Here is an 18,206-nt window from a genome sequence, read left to right on the forward strand (position 1 = left end):
TTTTTTTTTTTTTTTTTTGCTTTTTTGGTGAGGCAATTGGGGTTAAGTGACTTGCCCAGGGTCGCACAGCTAGTAAGTGTAAGGTGTCTGAGGCCGGATTTGAACTCAGGTCCTCCTGATTCCAGGACTGGTGCTCTATCCACTGTGCCACTTAGCTGCCCCCAAATATCATCTTTCCATGCAGGAATATAAACAGTTCAACCTTAATAAGTCCCTTATGATTTCTTTTTCCTGTTTACCTCTTCATGCTTCTCTTGAGTTTTGTATTTGAAAGTCAAATTTTCTTTTCAGCTCTGGTCTTTTGATCAAGAATGCTTGAAAGCTCTCTATTTCACTGAATATCTATTTTTCCCCCTGAAGGATTATACTCACTTTTGCTGGGTAGGTGATTCTTGGTTGTAATCCTATCTCCTTTGACCTCCAGAATATTACATTCCAAGCCCTCAGGTCCATTAATGTAGAAGCTACTAAATCTTGCGTTATCCTGATTGTGTTTCCACAATACTTGAATTGTTTCTTTCTGGCTGCTTGCAATATTTTCTCTTTGACCTGGGAACTCTGGAATTTGGCTGCAATATTCCTACGAGCTTTCCTTTGGGGATCTCCTTCAGGAGGTGATTGGTGGATTTTTCCAATTTCTATTTTGGTCTCCAGTTCTAGAATATCAGGGCAGTTTTCCTTGATAATTTCTTGAAAGATGATGTCTAGGCTCTTTTTTTTTAATCATGGCTTTCAAGTAGTCCAATAATTTTTAAATTGTCTCTCCTAGATCTATTTTTCAGGTCAGTTGTTTTTCCAATGAGATATTTCACATTATTTTCTATTTTTTCATTCTTTTTGTTTTGTTTTACAATGTCTTGATTTTTCACAAAGTCACTAGCTTCCATTTGCTCCATTCTAATTTTTAAGGAAGTATTTTCTTCAGTGAGCTTTTGGGCTTTCTTTTCCATTTGGCCAATTCTGCTTTTTAAGGCATTCTTCTTCTCATTGACTTTTTGGACCTTTTTTGCCATTTGGCTTAGGCTATTATTTTGAGGAGTTATTTTCTTGTATTTTTTTGGGTCTCCTTTAGCAAGCTGTTGACTTGTTTTTCATGATTTTCTTGCCTCGCTCTCATTTCTCTTCACAGATTTTCCTCTACTTGTCTTATTTGCTTCTCAAAATCCTTTTTGAGCTCTTCCATGGCCTAGGACCAATTCATATTTTTCTTGGGGGCTTTGGACATACGAGCTTTGACTTTTGTTGTCTTCTTCTGGTTGGATGTTTTGATCTTCCTTGTCACCAAAGAAAGATTCTATGGTCTGACTTTTTTTATGCCTTCATTTGTTCATGATCCCAGCCAATTGAGTTATACACTCTTTGTTAAGGTAGGGGTCTGCTTCCAGTGTGGAGAATGTACTGTCCCAAGCTTCAGGGGTTTTGTGCAACTGTTTTCAGAGATACTTCTAGGAACCTGTAAATTTTCAGTTCTTCCAATGGGGTATGATCAAGGGCGAGGTGTTCACTCCTTTCCTGGGCTTTACTCTGGTCTGTGAGTGACCCCAAGCACTCTTTTCTGCCTTGGGACTGTGAGGAGGATTCCCTCTCCACTACCACTACAAGCTCCACAGCATCCCAGGACTGCTACCCAGAACTGTGACCTAGATCCAAGCACAGGCAAAGCAAGGGAATTCTGCCTCAACACCAGCAAAGAGATCCCTGTAATCACCCTCTGATCAGCCACTCCATTCCCCCTCTGTCTGTGGGCTGAGAGCTCCATAAGCAGCCTCTACCCAGGGGCTAGTCTGGGACTGGGGCTGGGACTGAGCTTCTCTCTCATTGTGGTCACAGACTTTTCCTACTGACCTTCTAAGTTGTCTTTGGCATTTGTGGATTGAGTAGTCTGGAAACCACCATAGCTGCCTGTGATTCAGTTCCTTGAGGCCTGCTCCAGGTTCACTGAGGCCTGGTCTTTGCCTGAGGGGCCCACCCTGAACTGTGTTCCTCTCCCAACCTGGTGCAATAGACCTTTCCAATCAATCATCCAGGTTGCCTTGGGCTGGAAATTTGCTTCACTCTGTCTTTTTATGGGTTCTGCTGCTCTAGAATTTGTTTAGAGCCATTTTTTACAGATATTTGGAGGGATTTGGGGGAGAGCTTAAGCAAGTCACTGCTTTTCCTCTGTCATCTTGATTCCACCTCCAAAAGTACTCACAAAGTACTTTCTTATAAACTGTCTCACCTGATTCAATCATCGTAACAACCCTGTTAAGAGATAGGACAGGGATAATTAGTATCTCATTTTTTTTTAGATAGGGAAACTGAGGCTTAGGGTATTAAGAGACTTGTCCAAGGACACAGAGAAGGTAACAAAAGTGGAATCAAAACATATTCTTTTGGATCCAAGTCCAGTCTTCTTTCCACTGTACCATTCTGCCTCTTCTGGAATTTTTGAGTATTGAGGTATTTATCAACATAGGACAAAATACATAACATATAACTTGCTGATGAACTTCACCAACTATGGTGAATATATGACAGAGGGAAAGTACCATTTGAAATAGTGAAAAGTTTAAGTTGTACAACATTTATAGAAAAATGACTTTTCATGATTTTACATCCTATTATTTAAGGCAAAAATGGGTAAATAGATAAAAAGTAATTTAATAAAATTACAATGAATAATAGGATATTACATAATAATGATACAAAATTTTTATTTTTTAAGTCCTTTAAAATATAAGAATTAATTGCTTAACCCAGAAGTTAAAACATGTTAAAGTTTGCAAAGGACTGAACTGTTTTAAACTGGTGATTTGGTTAAAAATTTTTCGTAACCTGAATTTTTATAAATTCCAAGTAACAATAAGTAGCATTTATATAGGACTTTAGGTATTCAAAATGCTTTTGCTATGTTATCTCATTTGTTTCTCATAACAATCCTATAAAGTAGGGCCTGTTACGCCCATTTTAGCTGAAAAAAGAATAAGTGACATCCCCAATATTATAGGGCTGGTATGCATCTGAAGCAGGATTCACATTCAGGATGCAGCTAGATGGTGTAGTAGATAGAGTATTAGGACTTGGAGTCAGAAAGCTTTGAAACCCACCTCCAACACTTATTAGCTGTATGATCTTGGGTAAACCAATTAACCTTGGTCTTGGTTCTCTTACTTATAAAATGGGGATAATAATAGCACCTACTTCACAGGCTAGTTGTGGAGATCAAGTGAGATAATATAGGAAAAAAGTATTTTGCAAACCTTAAAGCTATTTAAATGCTAGCTATTATCATTATAATTCAAGTATTCCCTAAACTGGAATGCAGCACTCTATTCACTGCGCTGCCTAGGTTAAGCCATCCTGAATTAAGGAGTCTTACTATTTTATGAAAACATGATTTGTAATCTGAATACCAGCTTTCCTGCTGAGAGGGAAGCTTTATACTCAAATCTCACTGTGATTTGCCTGATATGACAGGAGTCAGAGATGCAGGGGGAAGAGGGTTGCACTTGGAATGAGAAGGCATGACTTTGAACCAAGTTTGTCACATTCAGGTCTAATACAAGCTGTTTCTCAGCTTTTAGTTCCCTTTTCTCCCAGACAGGTAAAATAACATCTGTACCTATGTACACATTTGTACATGTACAGAATAACATTCAACTACCTATGTCACAGCATTGTTATGAGGAAACACAAAGGCATGACATAAATAGGTGCTATTACTTTTTCATGAGCTTATAATTCCTTCTGGCTATGATATGTGTGATTCTATGGATATGTGTTTATAGCCAGTAAGTACATTGCCCATTTGTGTCTTAATGACTTTGACCAGTAGTTTATATTTTGGGCTTTTAAAAATTTAATTGTAAGAATTTCAAGTACAAGGAGTCTTTTGCTGTTTTGTAACCCCAACACACGCAAATTATTATAAATTAAAAAAAAACAACTTTTAATTTACTCAGTCAATAAGCATTCTTAAACACCTATGTGCCAGACATTGTGCCAAGTCCTGGCATACAAGAAAGAAAAAAAAATAAACAAACAAACAAACAAAAAGTTTCTCCTCTCAAGGAGCTCACAGTCAAATGAGGGAGATGTAAACAAATATGTTCACACAAGATATAGACAGGATAATTATGTGGGGTTTTAAAATTGTCTAACCTACAATAAAAGAAACTGAGGGAGAGCTCTGAGCCAAAGGCACTCTATTAAAGGTTCCATGGCCCCCTCTAAGGAGGAAATGGACCTCAGATCTTCCTCATGATATGAGATACCTCCTTCCTCTAGAGTCTTAGTTTTATAGTGCTTGATACCCAGACAATACAGGTGAAGCAAAATAACAATACAGAATCTTAATGGTTGATGGATCTTGCCTTTGACCCTCCAGGGGTGTCTACACAAAATACAGATGCCCATTGGTTGATGAGGTCCTACCAAGTACATGAGCACACCTATGGGCTTAGCTGATAAATAGATGTCAAAATGTCTACATGGGTAGATGGACCAGTAGAGAGGCAGGCTGAAGGCCAGCAACTAGGGTCACAGCAACGTGGCCAAGTGTTCACGGTCATCTTCCCATTTTTGGCAACAGAGGAACAATGAGATATAGAGGACCAATAAAAGTAGCTGGTGGGGAGGGAGTAGCTTTCCATGTAATTGAATCACCTTCCCCATGCTGAGTTTGGTCACCATAACAAGGGAAAACAAGGGTGGAGGTCCTCTAGTTAGCTTCCTATCATTAAGCAAGTGAATTTACAATCTGTAGTTCACAGCTCTGAGGCCTACTATCAATACTTACAATCACTACCACTATGGAATCTTATCAAATTGATTAATACTGATTAGAATGAGGGAGAGGTTCAAAAAATAGGCATCCAATAAAATAGGGGTCCAATTAATCATTTATCATAATTGGAGATAACTAACTGAGAGAAGGCACTAGTATTAAGGGGAGTTGAGAAAGGCTTCCTGTAAAAGGTGGAATTTTAGCTGGGACTTAAGGGAAGACAGGGAAGCAAGAGAAAGAGATGAGGAGGGAAAAAATTCCAGGTATGTCCAATATATCCAATGAATATTCACTATGCAGAATTTCAAAATTATATTCAGATTTTCCAATTTTCCCCAGCATCTCAGCTATCAATTCCTCCTTCCACAAAACAAACAAAGAAACAATTTTTATTTATTTTGTATATAGGTTTTAGGGCAGCTAGGTGGCACAGGGAATAGAGTGCCCTGCCTGGAGTTAGGAAGACACATCTCCCTGAGTTCAAATCTAACCTAAGATATTTGCTAGCTGTGTGATTTTGGGCAAGTCATTTAACCCTGTTTGCCTCAGTTTCCTCATCTATAAAATGAGCTGGAGAAGGAAATGGCAAACTACTCTAGTATCTTTGCTAAGAAATCCCCAGATGGGGTCACAAAGAGTTGGACACAACTGAAATTACTGAACAACAACAAAACAGAAAACAGGGCAGCTAGGTGGCACATTGGACAGAGTGCCAAGCCTGGAGTCAGGAAGATTCATTTTCCTGAGTTCAAATCAGCCTCAAATACTTATTAGCTCTGTGACCCTGGGCAAGTCACTCAACCCTGCTTGCTTCAATTTCCTCATCTGTAAAATGAGCTGAAGAAGCAAATGGCAAAGCACTCCAGTATCTTTGTCAAAACTCCACATGGGGTCATGAAGTTATATGTTACTGAAAAATGACTGAATAACTATATAAGATATATATATATATATATACATATACATATATATATGTACATCTTTATTCCTTCAACATAATATAAACTTTTTTGATGGACAGAGACTTTTCCACTTTTGTCTTCATTTCCCTAGCACCTGGCACATAGTAGGTGATTAAGAAATGCTTGTAGAATTGAATTAAAAAGAACATCCTCTCAAGCTTAAAACACTCTCCATCCTCAGTGACAACTCTTTGAAAAGGCTTTTCTTGATTTCTCCAGTTCTTTTATATGTTGAATATACTTTCATGTACTAATCTGGGAACATGTGGTAATGTATCCCTCACCAAGTAGAATCTAAGCTCCTTAAGATCAGAGACATACGTTGTTTCATATAATATGTCTTTTTATCCCCAGCACTCTAGAACATAGTAGGTACTTATTTTTTTTTAATTGATGCCATTTGCCCAGTGTTCTGTAGGAAACAGAGTCAGGAAGAATACCCAAAATTCAAACCTTGCATTAGACTGGCACTGACTTCACAATTATCCAGCATAATCTCACCTTTACAGTTTTGAGAAAAAGAGTTTGTGTTTAATTGTGATCACATATATGAAAACATACCGAAATGTCAAGAACATGGTATATTGAAAAAAAAAAAGATGAGTAAGATATCTGTAGCTTCCACATTTTCACAAAGTTAACACATTAATAGATGCTCCTTAGAAGAGGAAGGAGACTAGGTGGAAAAAGATATATTTTTTTAATAGAAGAGCAAGACTTATAGATATATAAGACTCACAGAAAAAGCCCAATTGTGAGCTATGTCATAGTGACAAAGTCCTTGACATCATCAGCAATGTTGAAAAATGGCACTCAGAGCCTGGTAGAAGGGTAGAATCAGATATTGAGAAAGCCTCCCCCCTAAAGAAAAAAAGCATAGTTCTAGACATTCCTTAGGCTATCTTTCAAAAGAATTGGGGAAATAATGGTTAGGTAAGTCAAAGTTCTGTTCTGCCTTCGCCATTTACATTCTGACTTGCATCACTTATTCACTCTGTCTACACAGTCTCTTTTTCTCATTTCCCTCTTTACTTAGTTAACAAGCATTTGTTTTACTGATTTGTCCAGTGTGCAATCTAGGGCTAATTGCAGAGAAGACTTTTAAAATAGGGTGGACTTTTTTTTTTTTGGTGAATACTCTTGCGATGGGGGACAATTAGTGCAGATTCTATATAACCTAGTGGCACTCAGAAAACAAGTAAGAGTAAAGGTCTCTCTTTCACCTCTAACCCCACCTCTTGTTCTCAGAATTAGAGTTTGGGTGACTAAGAGGAATGTCTTAGAAACAATAATCTGTTTTTATAAAAGTCTCCCCACTGAAATGTTAATTCAGCATTTATGATTTTCAAAACCATAATTGACAGAGAAAAGAGCATAGATCTTATCCATTACGATGTATCATCTCATAAGAAGCTTTGATATCCAATTCCCTTCTTCCATTAATTGCCATGCATATAATTCTAAGAATTCAATCTCCTCTGCCATATTATAGAGATATTAGTTCTTGTTTCCTTCACATATATGTGGCAAGCATTATCAAATGAGCATTTTGAAATTATAAATTAGCAAAGTCATTTTTAAAAAGTTGTCTATAAATGATACCACATTTGTGGTGTCCCTTCTCTGAACTGAGATAACACATGTCTATAATGGATGACAAGCCACATGAAGTTTGCAAGGACTTTCCTCACAACTGTATGAAACACAGAATGAAACTATTATCACCATCTTCATTTTATTAGTGAGATTAAATGACTTGCTAGAATTTGAACTCAGGCTGTGACTCACAATCTAGGATTGTGTGCATTCACCATAATGTCTATATACCACAATACAGTTGGCACATTATCACATATTGTCTGTTATTGGTTTTGAGGTGAAAGAACTTTCTTCAGAACACTCAAAGTATAGTTAAGTACATACCAAAGTTAAATGTGGATGATAAGTCCTTCCTCCTACCAAACTTGTCCACAGATCTGGCGTCTGTGGCTAAGACTGCCCTGTTTATCCTATTATACTTTCATGTATTATCAGCTACTTTCCACGGAAAGGAAAAGTAGAAGTACACTTCTACAACATCCCTTAGCCCAGTGGTTCCCAATCATTTTTAATCTCTACACTTCCTGGTTTTTTGATAAGTCTTTCCATACCTCCTACTCAACACAAATGGAAATAAATTCTAGATTACCATGCATGTGCACATATAAAGTAAACAGATTCATTAATTTTTCTTCTCCAAAAATACACCAAAATTTTTGTAGCTTCATGGATTAGAAATCAATTTGGAATTTCTAGAACATTTCAATAGGATAATATAGGTTACCAAATTCCTTGTACTTCACTGACAAATTTCTTGTACTCCCTGGGGATATATGTATCCCAGGATGGGAATCCTGTGTAATGTATACCTAGAAATGAGTTTGTATCAACAGTCTGGCATCTTGGCAACAAACACAGTCAGCTTGGTGAACACAGATATATTCTCATTTTTCTTCTCTTTCTCGCCTTCCCTAAACAATGGGGGCAGTTCACCTATCCTAGCTGATTTGAAGTCTAAAAATGCTAGGTAAATTTTGAGCTCTTCTTTCCCTTCTTCACATATGGTACACATGTGTATATATGGTACATGTAATTAAAGTAATATAATTGATTTTTAAATGTAAAATAAACATTAGAACTTATATACTCATGTTTTGGAATATAGGATATACATGTGTATGAACACACACACATACACATGACATTCAAATTCTTAAAAGCTACCTTAAGAAGCAATCAACTTATCCCCAAAATATTTATATTGTACAATGTATACATATAAGGAATATTTGTACTTAAGTACTTTGTATTTAAATACACAGTCCTTTAGAATCTGTAGTCATGCTTATTTGAATGAAGTCTATGATTTTGAATGGGACAAGTGATTGGAAGAAATTGGAGATAGGTGAATTAATATTTGGTAAAGCAATGCTGTTTTCTTTTTAAAGATAAAAAAAAGATGAAAGGTGGAATTTTCATGAATATTTGTCAAGAAATTAATACTTAACTTTTAGTTTTAATTATGCTTCTTATTTAGGTTTAGTTATGTACTATAATTAAAACTTTCTTCTTTTAAAATTAAAAGTATTGAATTTAATAAATGAAACATAATGTAGTAAATCGAGGAGATCCCAAGGTCTACCTCGAGACTGGATGACATGGGATTGAATTTTTCTTCTGATTTGTACTGTCCATGTGACCACAGGTAAGTCACTTAACTTCTCAGTGCCTCAAGCAAATCTCATAGTATGCAAATTGAAGTTGATTTGTTGATCTACCTTCACATAGAAATTTTCACACCGTAAGTTCTTTATACAGATGAACTTGTAGGTATGGACCCACAGTGTGGGTATGTATACACATATACATAGGTACATACATATACAGTACACACAAACATATGTAAATTATATAATTAAACATACAAGATGGATAGAGAACTGGCCTCAAAATGAGGAATATCTGGGTTCAAGTCTTACTTGAACTTACTAACACCTACCTGCCAGTGTTCTAGGCAACTTTCTAAGATATAAGTTACATAGAAGGTATCAACCTCTATTGGTAGAGTATATTTCTTCACCTGGGAGATGCCTATACAAATAAAATCAGAGGTCCAGTCCCTTTCCCTATCAATCCTTTAAATGTTTGTTATTTCACTGGTTGGTCACCATTATATAAGATCCATAAGGAGAGATCACAAACTCTCCATGCCTTAGCAGATTACTTGCTATTACTGAAAACAAATAACCTGGAGCCAACATTCTGGTGATGAATTTCTCCAGTCTTAGCTATGGTGTCCTCATTCAACAGACATACATAAAATTCAGTGCTGGTTCTTCACTGGAAACTTTTCCAGTATAATAGTACCTAACAAAACTTCTGTTCCAGTATAATTTTTGGGAAAGCAGTATAGCTCTGGTAAAGGTATTTAGAACTGTGCCCTCTAAATAAATATTCCAATAACTATAATTACTGCCTCCTACAAAACCTTTTGAATGGTTAAATTGTATTACTCACTTTGATGTATATGACAGCAGAAGGACACATCACAGTTGCAAATCAATAAGACTGACAATTGGCCTGGTGAAATACACAAGGCACTAATCAGAATGCTCTCTGTTGCTATTGAAATTGATCTATGACTGTGATTAATTGCCTTTGAAATTTTGATCAAAATTGATCTGTCCAATTTTCTGGCCCTGGCTCCATAAGTCAAATATCACCCTGGAATTACACAAATCAATTTAGTCTAGGCCTCTGTAAAAATGAAAGGGAAGGAGAGACAGAGGTAATTTTTGCATTGTCAGTGACTGATTGTTTTTCTGATTTCACAGTTTTTGTAAAGACAGAAGAGGTCTTACCGTAGCTGTCATAGGCGTCTTCGCTTGTTCCATGACCATAGTCATAATATTCAGGCACACTGCAATAGATTCAGAGAGCAATCAATGTAACTGGGATCAGAAGGTTTCAGCCCAGAACAGCTCAGATAGGAGATAAAGTTAAAATGTGTGATAGGACAATATCTCAGTACATTCTAGGCATGAAACATGATCCTTGAGGAAAAAAAAATGTAAGTAGAGGTTATTGACAAGTAGTGCCATGATTTTCTCATACTATTTCACTCTTCCTTTCATCTCTCCCTACATCTTTATCTCCATTTTCCAATTTTATAAATCAAACTTCTCCTAAAACCTGAGCACAATTCTATAAAAGTATGTCAGGAGGATGGTTATAAAAGGTCCATTCCCAAGAAAAAAGAGCTAAGAGGTGACAATGTGGTCAATCATGCATGATTGTTAATACTGTTTCCTTAAGAAATGTGCATCCATCTTATTCTTACCTTCAAACACCAAGATAATATTTATACTTCCCTCTTGATTTTCTAAATGATATCTATCTGCTTCCCAACCATAGAAGTGATTTCCTTTCATTCAGAATTTTGTCAGAGGCTTCCATATTTCAATGACTCTGCCATAAATGTCTTTCTAGAAAAAAATTCCCTTCACTGCTTATAGAAGCATCATACCAGTGTCATACCTTTTGGGATAATGGTATAAAAGAAGGGAACTTCTTTCAGGTTGGCATAATGTTCCACTAATGAGCCCATATCTGAATTACCTTATATGGGAAACAGGAAATTATCCAAGCATTGAGCCATACATTATTAGAATTCTGAGAAATGCCCACTCACTACTCTTACCTAGGTCTAATAAAACTATTGTCTCAAGAAAACTCCTAGATATGCTACTTTGCATGAATTTAGTTTCTAAATTAAAATTATTTCCTCTACATACATCTGATCATGGTGGGATTTCCATATATAAGTGCTCCTAATAAGAAAAAAAAGAATGGCTTAATGGTAAATATCAAATTCTCTAGTAGGGCTGGGAATGGAAATGGGAGTGCCAAAGGGGAAAGAAATAAAAGGCAAATAGAAGGGCCTGGAATCAAACTCATTCATCTCATTCATGATTGCCATTACCTCTCCCAGACAGCCAAACAGTCTTTTTAATGTCTTATAACTCAGGTCTTAAGGGTGTTTAGAAAAGAGAAAAACAAAAACAAGAAGTGGGAAGGGATGAGGATTGTAAAAGAATGGGAAAACTAAAGAAATAAGTAGAGATACATGTATCAGAAAAAAGAAGAGAATCCTGAAGATCAAGCTAATTTTTTTTTTATGACAGGAAATGTTACTACAATTGAATTCAACAAACATTCATTAAGCACCTACTAAAGGAGGATCCCTGACAATCACTGGAAATATAAACATAAAATATTCCCTGATTTCAAACTGCTTACAGACTCCTGGGGATGGTGGGGAGGACAACATGGACACAAATGAGCATAGTACAATGAAAACTGATTAGATCAGAAAGGATTAATAAGAGAGGGAGGGGAGCAGCAATGAAGGAAAGGAAAAAGGAAAGCTTAAGAATGGAGGTGACACTTGAATTGAGCTTTGAAGACAAGGATTGTAAGAGGTCGAGATGAGAGGGGAATTCATTCTAGGAATAGGGGATGGATTGTACAGATGCAGAGAGACTTGAGTGGAAGTGTCTTGAGTTTGGGAGCAGCTAATAGTCTAATTTGTTTGGGAGTTAGGATCCATAAATGGGATTCATATGAAATAGAGTGGGAAAAGCAGATGGAATTCAGGTTGGGGATGACCTCAGATGCCAGGTTCAAGAGTTTTTATTTCATCTAAAACCCAACATTAGAGAATAACATCAAAGAAAAGTACTTTAGCTAGCCCTCTTCCTTCATGCAGATACACCAAAACTATCTGAGGGAGGGCAGGCAATCAATTAACAATCCACAAACATTAATTAAATGTCTAATATGTGTCAGTAACTATATTAGACCTTGGGGTTACAAATACAAAGAATGAAACAATCTTTACTCTCAAGAAGCTTACTATTATATCAGGGGAAATAATGTTGTTGAGTTGTTTCAGTTGTGTTCAACTCCCCATGACCCATTTGGAATTTTCTTGGCAAAGATACGGAAGTGGTTTACCATTTCCTTCTCCAGCTCATTTTACAGATGAGGAAACTGAGGCAAATAAGATTAAGTGACTTGCCCAGGATCACACAGCTAAGTAAATGTCTGAAGCCAAATTTGAACTCAGGTACTCCTGATCCCAGAGTTGGAGCTTTATCCACTATGCCACCTAGCTGCAGAGAAACAGCAGGTATGTATATAAGTATCTATAAATACATATAAAGAGAATAAATACCAGGTAGCTGAATATAAAATTGTAAGAGAGGAAGGACCTTAGTAATTGGGGTCAGTGAGTGATCATATTTTTATGAAGGTCCAATGACTAAAATGTAAAGATCTAAACTAGGTCTTTTTCCTTCTGCAACTCATATGCAGAATCTAACTCCACTTAGATTCAACACCTTGAAGTAATACATTGAGAGAGTTATTATATCAATCAATTGATAAGATGCCCTAGATTTGGCATGCATATGACTCAGGCAATGTGATTTAGGTATGAGCAGTTCTGTTTTATGATTTTTTTTTTATGGGAGCAAGAAGAAGATGTTGGAGTTGGCAGTAACTTCCCTTCTCTTTCTATACAATTAGCAGTCTAGCTGTAAATGAGTCTCCTTCTGTTTTCCTAAAGCATGCCATATAAGTTAACCTCATTTGGCCATGTACACAGGGATAAATGCCATAAACAAATACAAACCAGCAGCAAAAAGAATAGATGTGTAGGCATTAGAGCCAGAAGAAGCTTTAGAAATAATCTAATCTACTTCCTCATTGTGCAGATAAGAAAATTAAAGTACAGAAACAGAAGTGAATTATGTAAGGTCATAGTTAGTGACATGGTTATTCAGTCATTTCCAACTCTTTGAGACCCCATTTGGGGTTTTCTTGGGAAAGATACAGGAGCGATTTTCCATTTCTTTCTCCAATTCATTTTACAGATGAGGAACTGAGGCAAACAGGGTTAAGTGGCTTACCCAGGGTCACAATTATAATGTGTTTCAGGCCAGATTTGAACTCAGGAAGATGAGTCTTCCTGGTTCCTAGCCCAGTGTTCTATCCACTGTGCCACCTAGCTGCTCAAGGTCATAGAGTAGGAGCTATAAACTAGCAGAAATAGGATTTGAAGTCAGTTCTTCTAACTCCAAATTCACATTTTCAAGAGAAGTTTCAAGTTTGTATTAGCTTACAATTTAAACGTTAGCTGATAAAAGAGTCAGGATAGGATTAAGTAGAGCCAGATATTCATAAAAAGTGCAAGTATACATAAATCGTAATGGATGGCTTCAACATACCAAAGAAAAACTTTCATATAGGGATAAGGATTAGACCCGTGGTTTCATTGACATAGAGAACTCCTGGGTGAATAAACTCTCCACTAATGCTGGTCATCACCTTTTTTGCAACTTAGTGACTTAAAGAATTACCTAGAGTACTTAGGGGTTAAATGACTTGTCCAGGGTCACATAGCTAGTATGGACAAGTAAGAGAAGATATCTGAATCCCAATTTCTTGGTTTTGAGGACAGGTCCCTATCCACTACCCCAGGATCTTTTTCTAATTTTCATATAGGTATTGGTGATATCCAGAACATCATTAGATGTGAGATACAAAGACTTATATATGAGTGATGTAGCTTATGTTCATTAATAGAACAAAGAAAATACAGAAAAAAACTGAAAAGTGTCAGTTGACATTAAAGAACAATGGATTCAAGCCTGACTTCCTCCAGAACTTTCTGTGTTGTAAGCTACTCATCTGTAGCAGTTGATAAATAAATCACTGCTTAAAAGTCTATCACTTAGATTTAATCTAGTGTCTATTCACAACCCCTTGGTGAATCTCAAATGCATAATTATTGATGATCAATATTTCATTATGATGTAAAAAGTTGTATACAGAGTATACTTAAGAGATCACACAAGTCACTTAGTCTAAAGCCCTCATTTTACAGATAAGGAAACTGGGATCCACAGAGCTTAAATGATTCCATCAAGGTCATTTAACATAGGTGGCAAGTACAGAAATGGTATTTGAACATGAATCCTGTAACTCAACATGCTGTGCTCTTTTCATTATATTTAATTTTCTTGAACGCTGTCATCTACCTAAAATCAGGACCTACTATGTTAAAAGTTGAGCGACTCATTAAACTATGTCAACCTGTTAATACAAAAAGAAAAGTTACAAGATATTTTGAAGGTATTAATATAATGTCTGAAATATTAGCTCCAAAAGACACAATGGAAACAAGGCTCTGGGGTAATATATAATCGATGAGAGAGCTATTCAACTTGGATCATGCTGAGACCAGACTGGAAACATTAGAAAATAAAATCAGAGTTGATTATAAAGTTCATTTCCTCAGTTGGACATTTTCACTTGGCATTTACCTTCTTAAGTTATCACCGTGATGCATAACTAAGTAGGAATAAATTCAGAAGAGATGAATTAGGATGAAATTAGTAGTCTAGGAAGTCTAAAATTTTATGTTCACCCCAATCAAGTTCTTTAAAAAAAAAAACTAATTCCCAGTGAGTCTCACTTTAGCATTATAATGGTGCTTACATTTATATATGATTCACACACAATCTACCACTTGGTGTTCAGAGAAATTACATAGCATACCTTCACAAAATTCAAAGTGACTAATCAATTTAGCAAAGTATTTTACTGCTATATACTAAATCATCATTACATTTAAGTGAAGATTGGCAGTATTACAAATGGCAGTGTTAAAATATAGACTATAGATACAAATCAATTTTATGGAATTCATGGGGGGTGCAAGAAGATGATTGAATAAATTAAAGTAACTACTTATTTTATTTATATAATGATTGAATCATGGAGTGAGAAGGGATCTTTCAGATCATTTAACCCAAGTCTTTCATTTTATAGGTGAAAAAATCAAGTCAATTCAGTGATTGAACCAAGATCACACAAATAGCTGGCAGCAGTATTCATTCTCCTAACTTCATGTTAGATATTCTGCTTCCCTATGCTAGATCCCCAATGAGACATAAAACAAACTACAAAAACCTTTCACAGTTTTGCATGGTATAAAGACATTTAGAAACCAGAAGACTTGGACCAAATTCCATGTTAAAAATGGGGCTAAAGACCCCCAAATTCTAATGCAAATGGTCATTTTGACTTTTTAATGGTGTCATTTATTTTGGCCTTTATCTAACACAGAAAACAAGGAAATGATAAAGCTAGAGGTTATATTTAAGTATTTTCTTCTACAATAATTATAGTAGGAAATAATTTTGTTCATATATTTTGAATATCGACTAATGATAAGTGCATAATAGATAGTTTTATTTCCTCAGTGAATTTTTAATGATAGAAAGCATTGACTTGCTTTATGATAAATATAATACCAGTGATTGACTTTTGACACATAGTAACACAATGATGAATTCATTTATTGAACTAAAATGCATTCGATATATATACTATCTGCATAGGCTTTGTTGATGCCTGAATCTAGTTTGTTAACACAAGGCTAGGCTTGAAAAATTAAGTAACAGCAGAAGAGTTAAATAAAAATACAAAGGGTTCCATGGATCAGTAAATGATAAATGAAATCTATAGATGATAAATGTTTTGAGTTCTGAGAACAGTGAAATTATCCAGGATTGAAGTGCTTAGGGCAAATTTCTTTTGGTAGATGGAGCCTAATATAGGTCTAGGTGAGTAAACAGGATTTAGATAAGTGGGAAAAGAGGAAAAGGGTAGTATAGGTAGGCAAAACAGTATGATCTTAGAAGTAAAAATGTGTTAGCACAATGTTTATTCTTCTAGCTCTACTGCAGACTTTCTCCAACATACCACAGTAGTCTTCTCATCTTTCTTGTTTGAATACAGGTCTTCCTGATTCTGAGACTTAGCTTTCTATTCAGTATGTCTTTTTTTAAGTGGAGAGAATGGAAATGAAATACATGTTTATATAACATTTACTATGTGTTAGGCACTGTGCTAAGTACTTTTCATAAATAATATTTCACTTAAACCTCATAACAACCCTGAAGTGTGTGCTATTATTTTTGACAGTTAAGGAAACTGAGGCAAACAAAGGTTAAATGACTTACCTAGGGTCACAAGGCTAGTAAGTGTCCAAGATTGGATTTGAGCTCAGGTATTCCTGATTCCAGAGCTATAAACTCTACCACCAGTTACCTCTGCTGTGGCACCAGTCGCATCTCTTAGAAAGATAAGTCTAGCATCATGTTGGGGAAAGATACTGCAAAATTTTCCTATAAAACTTTACCCGTATAAGATTTACCTATTTTTAAGGTAATAGATATTTAATGTATTGTTTTTGTTGCTATTTCCTCAGTGTTTTACCCTTTGTGCTTCTCACTGGAGTTACATGAGTTGCATAAATTCAATCAGAGGTGATGAGGATTTGTATTAAGATGATGGTGATAAGCTATGAATAGATGAGAAATATTTTGAAGGAAAAATCAATTAGTAAAAGATTACTTCAATGTTTTTAGCATGGTGAGCTGATAAAAGGTAGTACCAATGAAATAAATGGGGTGATTTATTAAGGGTGCACATTCTGTGTCATGTCTCACTGATTTCATTCTGAACTAGAGAAAAAGTCTTAATTGTAAAAACAGTTTGTAGCAACTATAAGGTATAATGAAAGGAATCCTGAACCTGAAGTCAGAAAACTTGGATTTGATTTTGACATGGCTACGAACAAGTCACAGAGCTGAGCTCTTATTTACTCATGCATAAAAAAGAAATCCATTCCACAGTGGTTAGAAAAGTAATTTCAGAATCAAGAGGATCTTAGTTCACTTGAATCCCCTGGCACATAATATCTATGTGACCTTGGGCAAGTTGCTTAATCTTTCAATGTTTTAGGCAAATAAATAAGGCTTTAAGTTGTGAAACAATTCCAGGTTTGCATTGGTAAAGCAAGTTCCCTCACTGGAAGTTCTATATAGCAATGAAATTATAGATCTAAAAAAAATGGGACATAATCATATTTATATGACTTTACACAAAATAATATGCCTGAAAAATAGTACAGTGTAAACTTTGAAGCACTACATGAAGTTATTATTACAGTACGTGGATAAGAATACTTTGTAATTAGTGTATCAATGATTTGTGGATAAATGTGAATTATTATTGTTTTCTTAAATACATATATCTATGTATATATAATATATGTATATGTGTATATATATGTATGTATATATGCCTATAACATATATACATACATACACACATACATTTGTATACACACATTTATTAGACCTGTGATTGCTTTGACATAAGAAACTCCCAAATGAGGAAACTCCTACTGTGCACATTAACACCTCCTCTGCAAATTATAGTTCTAGAGAAAGAATTCACAATTCGGGGTCAATAGACCTCTTCAATAGATCTGTCAATAGATATCATCAGGTCTGTGAACATGGATGGGAGAAAAAAAACAAAAAAACCAAAACATCTTAATGCTGACCCAAGGTGAAACTTCACGTTTTCTTCAACAATAATTGTAAATAAACTTTCTAAGAAGGGGTCCATAAGCTTCACCAGACTGCCAAAGAAGTCTATGGGTTAAGGGTTAAGAAGGTTAAGGGTTAAAAGGGTTAAGAACTTCTGTTTTAGAGAGGAACCTTGAACACTAAAAAGTTAGGTGACATGGTATGTATGACAGGCAAGTCTTTTTATTTTTTTGGTGAGCAATTGGGGTTAAGTGACTTGCCTAGTGTCACACAGCTAACAAGTGCTATATGTCTGAGGTCACATTTGAACTCAGGTCCTCCTGACTCCAGGGCCAGTGTTCTATCCACTACGCCACCTAGCTGCCTCAACAGGCAAGTCTTAAACCCATTTTCCTAGACCTCAGATTAGCTCTCAAAAGAGATCTGCTCAATTTTTTCTTAAATTACCCCTCCCCCACAAAAAAAAAA

General features: G+C 35.8%; 1 protein-coding gene across 1 annotated transcript in view; it reads right to left on the bottom strand.

Moving 5' to 3' along the window:
• KHDRBS2 (KH RNA binding domain containing, signal transduction associated 2) overlaps window positions 1-18,206 on the bottom strand; it is a 762,937-nt gene that overhangs the window by 17,412 nt on the left and 727,319 nt on the right. The window contains exon 8 of the mRNA XM_027852957.1: window positions 10,131-10,189. Coding sequence (XP_027708758.1) covers window positions 10,131-10,189 — 59 coding nt within the window. The remainder of the gene's footprint in view (window positions 1-10,130; window positions 10,190-18,206) is intronic.

This window comes from Vombatus ursinus, unplaced genomic scaffold (genome assembly GCF_900497805.2).
Source record: "Vombatus ursinus unplaced genomic scaffold, bare-nosed wombat genome assembly UNPS02009835.1, whole genome shotgun sequence".
NCBI classification, from domain to species: Eukaryota; Metazoa; Chordata; class Mammalia; order Diprotodontia; family Vombatidae; genus Vombatus; species Vombatus ursinus.